Raw genomic sequence first — 12447 nt, 5'->3', positions numbered from 1 at the left:
GCATTAATGGCACAGTACTAGAATGGTTCACGTCCTTCCTAAAGCACCACTCGCAACAGATTAAAATCAACTCCTGCCTCTCTGTACCAACATGAGTTAAACTTGGAGTCCCGCAAGGATTGATCCTCTCATCATTCCTCTTCAATCTCTTCATGGAACCCCCTTGCAATTATTCTGAAACAAGCAGGGGTTCAATATCACCTATATGCAGATGACACACAAATATACTACAAAATCAAATCACCCAATGACGTCCGACACCTCAACGTCACAATAACCAAGATCCAAACCTGGTTTAACGCAAACCACTTAAAAATGAACCCAGACAAAACTGAATTAATTCTGTTCTCTCCGAAAAGGAACAACCGACCAATTCAAAACTGGCTCAAGGAGCTTGTTGCTCTAAACTGCTCCCTCGTCCTATCTGACTCTGTAAAGTCACTAGGCATTACCCTGGATAAGAACCTGTCAATGAAGGACCACATCAAGAACTCTGCAAAAAGTGCACTTTACTCTCTAAAACACCTCAAGAAAATTAAACCTTTCATTCCTCAAGATGATCTCAAGACAATTGTACAATACCTAGTCCTTTCTAAACTGGACTATGGAAACGCCATCCTAACGGGGTCACCAAATGATCACCTAGCCCCACCAAGGTCAGTCCTTAACATGACAGCTCGACTCCTAACTGATGTAACACACCTCACCAAGCCTCAAAGCTCTCAACTGGCTTCCCATGGAAGGTAGATGTATTTACATACTGCCTGCATAACACACAAGGCCCTTCATGCTTAATACCCCAACAACCTAAACAACAAACTAGTAAAAGCAGGAATATCCAGAACTCTGAGAAGCACCAACTCACTTCTTCTCAACCCTCCAAAACTGAAAAAGAAAACGACCCAGTGTCAGTCCCTTCTGACCTCAGATGCAACCCCTCCTGCCCTCGCTTCAAAAAGGACCTGAAAATCCTTCTCCTCAACCAGTACTTTACCGACCAAGTCAACCAACCTAGGCATCAATAACCTAATGACTCCCCCCTCTCTCTGACATTCAAGGATGGTGATTATCAGACTGTGTCAACCACCTGCGTCTTTCTCCCCTTACTGGATACATAAGTATTATGTCTTTGCCATTATATTTATGTATCCTGTCCCCCAACCTCCGAAAATAGGTGGCAACAGCCACGACAACTTCTATGAACATATGAGGGGCACTACTGAGGCCGAGCGGGGCACTGGAGATTACAAATGCTTCTGGCCTACCTTGAACCACCGATAAATTCAGCATGACTGGAGGGCCGGCAAACGGGCCGGCAAACGAAAATAAGCTTCCTGCAGGTCCAAGGCCACCATACAGTCACCTGGATCCAGGGCAGACAACACCTGGGTCAGCTTGAGCATTCTGAATCTGTTCTTCTGCAGGAAGGCATTCAAAAGGCAAAAAACTAAAATAGGACAGAGGCCTCCATCCTTCTTCAGCGTGAGGAAATAGAATGCATTACAACACGTCCCTAGCTTCTTGAAGACTCCATTGGAAAATAGAGCTTGCACCTCTTGCAGCAAGATGAAAAGGCACTCCTCTGAGAGCTGCTCAGATATGGGAGGAAGCTAAGTTGGATCATAAAGGAATAACAGGCATAGCCTTCCTGGACAATCTGTAGGACCTATCTGTCAGATGAGATGGTCGGAGAAAATGCTGGATGTTGCCTTCCACCGGAAGATTAAGTGCCATAAAGAACAAATTAAAGCAGCTTGGCAGTTGATGCTGCACGGGAAGAAAGACTATGACGATAGGTGCCCTTTTGAACCTGTACATTGCATACTTGATACCAGTCCATGAAAAGACTGGGGTGACTGCTGCGAGGGCAGAGAGTCCTGGTACTACATGTATGCCAACCCCCTTGAGTAGCCTCCAGCCGAAACTGGAGATTAACTGTCAGGCATGTGTGGAGAGGATGAAAGAATGTGCTGAAGCCCAGAGCTCCTTAAATCATTCTAAAGCGGAGTCATCTTTCGCCAAATAGGTGGAATCCATAAGGGTTGCCTGCACATATCCTGAAAACCCAGTGGACCACACTAGTGCCAATTGCTCACAAACAATAGGTTGTATCCAGGCCAGCTCAAATGACACGTTTGGCCGTGACCAGACCATCCTGAATGGTTTAAGCAGAGAGTCTTAAATTCTTAAGGAACCGCCGGCAAGGTCATGGCTGGCCATGTTCCAAAGGGCATGTGCATATCGGCCTAGAAGGCAAACTACTGTCACCAACTTCAAGGCCAAGCTGGCTGAAGAGAACATTTGTTTCCTGGATGCATCCATCCTCTGACTCCCGGAGGGAAAATGGATTGGGGGGGGGGTCCTAGGGAATGAATTAGGTGTTCACCTTGCTGGTGGAAGTCTGGACCATTAGACTCTCTGGAGTAGGGGGCTTTGTCAGAAAAACAGTGTTGCCTAGCCCCCTGTTCAGCGGAGGGCAAGAGCAAGGCTTAGGTCAGGTGCCCATCAGAGCATCAGTCAAAGCTTTGTTAGATAATAGTAAGGGTTCAAAGGACACAGAGCCATGTGGCAGGACTTCAACAAGGACATTTGTTTTAACCTCAACAGAAGGCAGCTGTATGTCCAAGACCTCAGCAGCACATTGAATTACCACAGCAAAGGAAGCACACTCTTCTGACAACAACGCAACAATCTTTTATCAGGGGGAACGATCACGCCTATTGACGTCCTGTAGGTCCATATATAAACTATCAGCATCATAATGATGGGGGGAAATCCTTACTATCATTATATCAGAAAGTTAAAATGTGGTCCAAAAAGAAACCAAAAATATTATGGATCTTCTGAGAGTGGCCCGCGGTAGTGGCTGTGCGCTGTTAGATTCCAACTCTACCGGAACTGGGTTTGCTGGAGTGGATACACAGCGTGACCTTGGTTGAGGTCGAGATGGAATCAGATCAGGGTGGGACACTGGAGTTGGCGCTGCATCTTTCACTGGCGCCAGTGACATTGGTATCAATGTCAATGAAGAGACAAGCATAGGTCTCAGAGTTAGAATAGAAGTTGGCACTAGAGTCAATACGGAGCCTGTGGTGGCATGAGAGGCTCAGACATTCCAAGGACAGATCCGCAAGAGATAACCCGACTGCAGCCCCCTGCAAATCCATGGGGCCAGAAGGCACATCAGAGAGCCAGAAGAGTGTCAAAAGTACACAGCGCAGCCTCCTAGACGCGATAGACTTGCTGCTGCATTGCTGATGTCCCAGGGAACTCAGATCACATCGGGAGCAGTGGTGAAATCGACTCCACAAGCAGGGATCGGGTGCAAGACAGATTCGTTCTTGGATGCCTTTACAGCTTCTCTTTTGATAGAGTGTGGCAGGATGGCGAGGAGTTCAACGTCACCTTCTTGTGTTTCTTTTTCGACTTAGACGTCGATTAACCTGATTAATTCAACCACGAAGAGGATCTGTTTAAATCCCAGATTGCAGTCAGGTGCATGAGGGTACACTCATTGCATGGCCTGAATTCATGCCACAGCTCAGACACCCCAAGGCATATCTCTTGCAGGTCAGTATCCCAAAAACATCTTCCCAATTGTAGTGGCATGGTTTGAACCCTGTAGTTTTAGGTGAGGACATTGTTCTCTTGCACCCTGGATTCAAATAGAAAATTCATAGAAAAAAGACAAAATAAGGAGTAGAGCTCCAGATCAGCATTCAAATGTGCGGAAAGAAAGGAACTGGTGTTGGCACGTAGGGGGTGGTGCTTATATGCAGCTCCGCTCTGTCAGTTTCAGAACGTAACAAAGCCAATGTAAAGCCACACAGCGTCACCTAGTGGCATGCAGAAGCACTGCAAAGAACATTTTCGGATCCACTCTGTGCCTGGTTATATTCTAAAAATGTGAAATCTAAAGGCAAGGAATCTACGATATGAAGTACCCATCAGCATGAGTGTCATTCTTATCTACGAAAAAGTATGCCTCAAAAATGTAGACCAACTTTTTATCACATACATTGGTTTCGTACTATTTTTGGCCTACCTTGTATAGTTGCTCCTCTGGGCCCGGATTGATTACATAAAACATGTTTTCAAGATTAAGAGCTCTCATATCCGGTCATTGCCACGAGGCAGGACCACCCAAAGCCCAGGAGAGATTATGACATGGAGGACATTACAGAAATGGTAAATTATGTAATTTTTTACATTTCTAATTACTTATTTAATTTACCAAAGTGAACGAAAGAGGGACACAGCGAACTCACCTTTTTAATTGCAACAATTTGATTGGTGTTCTTGTCTCTTGCTTTGTAAACGGTAGCAAACTACAAATATAGACAAAAGAGATGTAAGAATTCTTTACATTCAGCAAGTTCAAGAGAGAGAAAAAGAAAGAAGTACATCTTATGGCTAGAAAGCTAGTGTCTTTTATACATTATATTATTCAACTACACAAACATTTAAAATAGATCTGCTGGAGGATGCCGGATAGTTTGGGGGAAATGGCACTACATATACACACACACACACACACACACATCATCGCAGATTTTATGCGGAGGCAAAGGTTATGTTGAGGCATATGGTTACTATTGATTAGCACATACATGTTAAAAGTTCAGGTTGCCACATAGATTTCACAAAGCTTATTACGCCCCCACGAATGAATAAGAGACTCCTAAAAATGGTGTATTGTCAGACGGACAGTCTTGGGATGATTTAGCTAAAATAACAGGACTGAATGAGGCATGCACTTTTAGAGTGAGAAGGCCTTGCAGTACTGGAGCCCAGGTTTAATTCCATAGTTTGATTTTCTGAGGTGGTAATGATATGTTTCCAAGAGGAGTACAGCCCACTGCTCCCACCTTGACACAATGCTTCTGAAATGTGAACGCCTCCACCTTATTACTTAATTTATTATAATCTGGAGAACATATATAAGAGACATACTATTCAAATGGTTAAAAAACAAAGGCATTTATTTTAGCTTCTTATGTCTCATGAACATGTTTCTTCTGGATAGCCAACACGTTTCGACCTTTCTTTGACGCACAGGCTTGGGGCTTTCTCAAGGCTTTTCTTGGAAGTATAGGGTGCTAATTTAGCGATTCAAGTCTTGACGGTTATCCATAAATGCTCAAACTCGTGGTGGTACAAAGTATTTGCGAGTCTAATCTAATTACAGTGGTCAAGGACCTATGTACACCATAGGTGCCCTTTAGATTCCTCTCCTATCTGTTCATGTCTTTACAGTCATGTGGTAAATCCAAGGGAGCTGAATAGTCATTCCAGTGACTGTGGTCCTATGAGTCTTTTTCTTATAGACATTTGGTCTTGTCTGGACATGGTTTGAGCAAAAACAAATAAAATAAAAAATAATAAAAACAATTTCTTTATTGAAGAAATTAGACAGGTATCTTGCGCCACCTCAGTATGCAACTGCCATTCATGATATGCCAGACACTGCCAGCTGAGCTTGTCCACCCTGGTGTTTAAAGGTCTCGCCATGGGGCTCATGATGAGGGAGATGCTCTGACGCCCCAGCCAACTTAAGAGGTGCAGAGGCTTTTGGCACAAGACCCAGGTTCCAGGACCCCACTTCGCCCTACCTGTTGTAGTACCACCTGGCGGTGGTGCTACTTGTGACAACCTGAACCAGTCTCCTTTTGATGCACAGTAGGAAGGTCTTCACAGTGCCAGAAGAATAGCCCACAACACAAACAGATTGTTATGGAGTCAGGGTTCCACCAGAGTCCTTTGATTTCCACCTCCATCAGATGACCTCACAAAGCCAGAACTGACGCATCTGTCACCACTGTCAGCTTCTGGTTGTATAGGAAAATGGGTCTGTCACTGGTTCAATTGCAGTCAAGCAGCCACAACTTCAGATATTGTGCAGTCTCCTCCAACACCTGGATGGAAACCAGCAGGTTTCATTGATGGTGGGCCCACTGAGACTTCAGATTACACTGCAGTGCCCACATATACCACCTGGCCTAGCTGATAATCAGGATAAAGGAGGCCATCAGGCCAAGAAGCTTCAGAACAGCTGTCACCGAGACTGAGGACCGAGGCTAACACATTTTGAATGATCAGATACACAAGGGGGGTACAGCAAGGGCTCACCCCTTACAGTCCACTGGTCACTTGAGGCACCAAACAAAAGCCTTATGAGCTGATCAATTCTGTCTGGAAATGCAATCGACCGTTATGTATACCACTTTTGTTTCATACATAAATCTTTTTGCTGCCATTTCAAAGAAGTGGAGAAAAGTGCAAAAAACAAGCATCAGGTATATATGGAATATAACACATTTAGGATAGGCGGATATAGTATAGTTAGTGAGACTGAAGACGTGAGCCATAGTCATGAGAAAATGTTGATACAGCTGGCCCCGTGCGTTCTGTGAAGGAGGAATTTTCAAGTACCAAGGTTAAACTAAAACTGTTCTTGCCAGGGATCCCAGATCTTCACTGTTTCTGTGGATACCCAAGTGCTTCGAATATGTTTTTTTTTTTAAAGAACATACATTTATTCATACTCCAAAGCCATGTGTTTAAATTGAAGAGATTACTGGTTCTCCAATTATGTCTTTCTGGGCTAACATCAATCTGAGGTTTACTGAGGCCTTGAAGAAGAGATTAGCATAAATATTGTCTAGTATAGGGGGACATGAATGAGACAGCACTGGAGACTTCACCGTAGATTTGACCACCCGTGATGCAGGCCCCACAGGTGACTGGATCCTGAAAGTTTTTGACCCACTGGGCTGCAGAGGGACGGTGGGGGTAAGGGTGGGGCGGGGTTGGAGTGTTGCTGGTGACTTTGGAGGTGTTGTTGTGGGGGCAGCAGACCCTTCCCTCACAATCAAGAATTGTAGGCAATGCGAACAACCACAGGGGAGCCCATCAGAAAACCATAAGTGCCCAGTCCTAGGGAGCTGTGATGGGTGGTCCGGACCCTAAGTGGGTGCATAGGCAGACAAGCCCCGACAGCGAGAGGTGGCTCGGAGCGACTGTACATTTGGACCCCCTCCCAGGGCCTGTGAGGACTGGTGCAGCTGTGTAAGCTGGACCGCCACAGCAGTGATGCCAGGGGTGGGGAGGAAGACCCGGTCTCCAGTCTTGGCAAATATAGGGACAGATTTGCACACCCACAGCACAGCAGCCCAACGTCCTTAAAGTGTTCAGGAGCGCCAAGGCCTACACCAGTGCCACAGAGTAAGTGGGACACTCAGAACTGAGCCTCCAAGTGTGGTGTGGAGCAGACTCTGCCGGCCCAGTGGCAGAGGGAATGGAGGCAGTTGGCAGTAGGGAGGGCTGCTGTCTCTTTCACTGTCCCTAGGAATGCCTGTGGAACTTCCATGCAGCCATCCCGAGTCAGCCGACATTGGTATACAGAAGGGCACACCAACAGAGAGCCCAAGCGTGGCCAGACCATACAGAGATTCCGTTGAACACATTCTGGGCAACTACTACTATCTTTTGGAGGTAGGATCTTTGCTCAGTTGTGGGGACTGAGACCAAGCCATCATGTAGGCCCCGCTTTGGAGGTGCCACCCTGACAACCTGGGTCTTGACAGATACTCCCAGCTCCTGGATGTGGTGAAGTATGCCCTAAATACAAGAACCCTCTGCATGGCAGGGAGAATATGGGCCAATTGGCGAGTATCAGGGTCTGTACAGAGGTAGACATGAATCTAGATGTCCACACAAAAAAACTGCCTGCAATACGTGGCACTACGCACTAGAAAATAAAATAGAGGCAGTGGTTCTTGACGTCGTCACACCAATCATAAGAAACCGGCGGAAACGAAATCCTATATGGCACATGTCCCACCCACAGTCGCTGACCATACTGCAATAATTCCAAAACTGCAACAAGAAGTCAACTTTCTCACAAGAGAATCTACACAGTGTATACCAACGCTGTGCATCAACAGCGCAAAACGTTTTTAGTGGTAACAAAATACTTGCTTCACCTCAACATAAATTTGCATGACTCAAGGTCTCAGTCGGGAAGGAGTTACACTTTTTCCATCACTGCGGTGGCGGTGTGGGAGTGGCTGGAGCAGGCAACCACCCAATTGTAGAGGACCAGGACAGAGGTCACTCTCCAAGCTGTCAGGAACAGAGGTCAGTTGCCCCAACACCTCATGGTGGCTCCCACAAAGGTAAAAAAACACAACGTGAGAGGGGTCTAAGGGGAGTATTTAAAGACCAGCCTGCATCCTATCCCCCAATCTAGCTAACAAAAAACACAACAGGGATGCTAAGGGTCTAAAGAGAAAGCTACAAAGAACCAGTACATTCATAAGTAGTTTGTATAAGGAGAGCAGGAAGAGTGTGAAATAATACCATCAGCCCACCCAATGGCGGAGTCTCGTCAGCTGGGTTTTGTTAAGAACTGGTATCTGCTAAGTACCTCCTTGATTGTATGTAGAGGAATACTAGCGACAGATCCACCAGTGATAGAGAGCCAGTAAAAAAGTATAGGTGGGTTGAAGATGGAGTATTGTTGCAGTGCTAAAAAGAAATTTTGTGGAGTGGTGAAAGGGTGTGTGTGTTAAGATTGCCTAGTGTGATGCCAAGAAACGACTTTATTAAGGGGGGTCATCATAGTGGTAAGATTAAAAGCAGAGTGAAGATAGTGAGTTAAACCAATATCACTACCAGTTGTGAAAATAGAATGGTCAACATGTTTCAGCCATACACGGCTTTCATCAGGACCTGTTGGATTTACACTACTGCAACTGTAAAAAGTGAGAAAAGAAAAATAAATGACCTACCAGATATAAATTATTCATTTATGTGGTGGTCTCAACATCATGAACAAAGAACTCTCCTATAACAAAAACAAATGTAATTACATTATTGTAGTAAACAGAAGCCGTGAAATGAGTGTGTGAATAGTCCACATTTCAGGTTCAAAGTTGAATAAACTCACCCATAAATTTATATGGAGATGGCCTCACCTCGCCTGGCACTCGCTCAGGTCAAAAAAGAGGCCCTGCTCTAAAGAGATGAGAGGGAGAAAACATATAATTCATTATATTTTTGAATTTTTGAATTAGTAGGCTTCAGAGAGATGACTGAGTAGAAAAGGCAAACACAAAGAGGAAACTCCAAAGCCCAGCAGGAAATGACGAAGAATAAGCTCGAAAGAATATAATGAAAAAAGTCCCCATATCATAGTTGTAAAAAGGTGGACTTGTTTGTCAAAAAAATGCTTTATTCTATACTCTGGAGTGATGCTAAGTTGATCTTAAATAGTGATTGGAGTTAGTACTCCAAAACGAATTGTCAAAGGCGCGTCCTCTAAGGAAACGCTCTAGGGCCAATCCCTCACAAGAGACGTGTCAAACGACAGAGACCCACCTGTCCGTCGTTACCTCCTGCTGCCTTCTGAGCCGAGGGGAAGGTAGCAGGCATACCGGTGTGTTAGGAGTTAAATACAGACTGCGGACCAGAAAGGAAGCATGTGCTTCTGTATAGTGATTGGGAACAAAACGGACCAATCGGCGAAGGGGTTTGCCGCTTCCTCATTGGTCGAAAAAGGAGACAACTTGAGACTCCTCCTTCGATGTGCTAGATGTTGAAAAATGCCCTGCGGACCAGAATGGGAGCATGTGTTTCTTTCTTATGATTGGGAACCAAGTGAACCAATCGTCAAAGGGCTTGACTTTTCGTCATTGGTAATAGACAAGAAAACACCTCCAGGCTCCTGCTCCCGCCCCGTAATTGTTGTAACCAAAACCCGAGTAACCGGATGGGCAGTAAAAAAGTACAAAAAGGCGAGATCAAGGGGTGGAAAATAATTATTATTATTCGCCTTTTGTTCTGCATGCATATCAAAAGGCTGAGGTGGTATTTATTTAGCGGACTTTCTCCTGTTCCTTGATTGGTTAAGTTCCAAAAACAGGAAAACGGAAGTAAAACAGGTCGGAGCACCGTATCTTATGTAAGGTTGAAAAAAGGTGAGATTGTGAGCCTAGGTCAGAAAAGCGGCCAAATTGGACCACATTCAGTTGCCACAGCTCTCTGTCACCATACATTGCAAATATCAACCAGGCGCTTTAAGAGTTTGGCCACATTTATTTCAAAGCTCTCTGCCACCATACCTCGCATATATGAACCAAACACTAAAGAAAAGGTTGCATAATCACCGTAGTTTAGTAAGAAGATGTGTTGCAAGCTCACTCAGCATACTGAAGGCCATGTGTGATGGCACGTTGGTAATGTGTGGGAGCAATCAGGATCTGTGTAAATTGTTTTTCCAGACCCTCGAATAAAGAACTACAAAAAAAAAAAAAAATATATATATATATATATATATATATATATATATATAGTATAATATATATATATATATATATATATATATATTTATTTATAGGTGGTCAGAAAATAGATTGTATAAGGAAATTGCAAATTTCAGAAGGCATACGAGTAATGCTAGATGGTAAAGGCACTTATGCACTATTGGTAAGGGGTCAGAGTTGGATCCAGGGGATATCATCGTTCAACCCTGTGGTGTCACAATTAAGTTTAAAAATCCAATTCTGTTCCTTGATAAACAGGTATCGGGAGATGTCACTGACATGGTGAGGAATGAACGGCTGTTCCAGAACTAGCCATTCCATGTCTTCGGCAGAGTGTTTCATTGTCATGAAATGGTTAGTAAGACGTGTTGCCTGTTTGTTACGCCTGATTGTACTCTTATGTTCTTGGATTCTCAGTTTAACCTTCCTTGATGTGATACCGACATAGCATAGTGAACAGGGACATTTGATTAAATATATCACCCTTTCACTATTGCAATTAGTGTCTTTTTTAAGGACCCATGGACGTGAGGTGCCAATATCAACAATAAGAGTTTTCTTGGTCTGAGGACACACTGAGCAATTGCCACACGGGTGGTGGCCTTGAACTGCCACATTGCCACATTGGAAGCGACCAGCTTCCACCAGCAGTCTTTAATCTCCAGCATTCCATACGGTGAATTCCTCAGACTGAGAAGAATCTGTAGTGAAAACACGGAATGGCAGGATCAAAGTGCTAAATGCATAAACCGCTTTCAAAGGAGAAAATACAACAGAAAAATTGTACAAAGATGCTGGGAAAAGGCAAACACAACGACGAGAATGGAGTGCCTACAAAAGAAATCTAAACAGACAAATGTGGAGGAAGAACCCATCAGGCTAATACTGGATTACAGTATGGAGGCAAAACAAATAAACCGTATTCTGAGAAAGAACTGGAAAATTCTTCAATTGGACCAAACCATTGGTCACAGAATGGGCAACCATCCAGTCATTACATACAGGAGGGCAAAAAATCTGCAGGACCAGCTGGTCCACAGCCACTTCCAAACAACCAAGAAAAAGACAAACTGGCTAAAAACACGGGGCTTCATCAAGTGCTACAATTGCAAAACAATGGAAACAATGACTCTCTCAGACAGGGGAGGCCATATGGAAAAGCTCTTAAGACGCAAGGAATCCAGACACATTTTATCTTTCAGAACAATGACCCCTTTTGGCCTCAACCAGTCAGAGGAACTTTATATTCACTTATAGCGGACTCTAAAGTAAATCCAATCATTAAGCTATAACTGTTTTGCCTCCGCCCGCTTATTCATAATTTTTAATTTTTCATCTTTATGAACATCACTAATTTTATTTTAAAATTTACCCTTGCACGTCACTTTCCCTCACTCTTTGGCACACGGGCTCACTAAATAAGTATCAGGAAATTAGCCCACTGGAGGGCAGTACTTTTGTTGTTTCAAATTGAATCAGTTTCCTTATGTATAAATTGTGACATCATGCAGGTACCTAGCAATTGGAGATACTGTATAAATGAACACAACTCCAACTACAAATCCCATAATGCTGATAATTGTGGTAGATTAACACGCCCACCGGAGGGCAGGACTTTAAGCTTTAAGTTTTTAGTTTTAAGTTTTAAAGCTTGACAATTTTGGTTTCAACTTGAAATATTGTGATAAATATTGCCCAAAAGGGATTGAGAAACAATTCAAATGTAATTGACCAAATTTGCGTTTAATAATCATGCTTAGAACTACAAATCCCACAATGCTTGTAAATACACCCCTAGTGGGCGGTACCTGTAATGTTTGAGAAGGTTTCATAACATTGTGAGCCACACACACAAACTGACCGTGAGCAAGACAGCGGACGCTGTCGAAACGCGTTGGTGTTTGTTGTTTTTTTGACCCCATGGATAAATAAACCACGATGAAACTTGAAATGCAGTGAAGTGCTGGAATTGTTTTCAATAGCGACTCCGTGTTCTCGCCCTTGACAGGGAGAGATATTGTGCAAATGAATAGCAGTTGGGCTCAACTGCGGGAGTGACGCGACCACGTTTGCAGCGCCGAAAAGGGGAAGGAGAGAGCTATAAGGAAGTGATATATATATA

The 12447-nt window shown here is 44.0% G+C and overlaps 1 protein-coding gene across 2 annotated transcripts in view; it reads right to left on the bottom strand.

Moving 5' to 3' along the window:
* The window catches only part of CDK7 (cyclin dependent kinase 7), a 306650-nt gene that overhangs the window by 209398 nt on the left and 84805 nt on the right, over nucleotides 1–12447 (bottom strand). For both annotated transcript variants that reach the window (XM_086960721.1, XM_086960720.1), the window contains exon 2: nucleotides 4269–4328. In XM_086960721.1, coding sequence (XP_086816847.1) covers nucleotides 4269–4328 — 60 coding nt within the window. The remainder of the gene's footprint in view (nucleotides 1–4268; nucleotides 4329–12447) is intronic.

The sequence above is a fragment of the Lissotriton vulgaris genome, chromosome 3_1 (assembly GCF_964263255.1).
Source record: "Lissotriton vulgaris chromosome 3_1, aLisVul1.2, whole genome shotgun sequence".
NCBI classification, from domain to species: domain Eukaryota; kingdom Metazoa; phylum Chordata; class Amphibia; order Caudata; family Salamandridae; genus Lissotriton; species Lissotriton vulgaris.
This window is presented reverse-complemented; position numbering and strand designations above follow the sequence as displayed.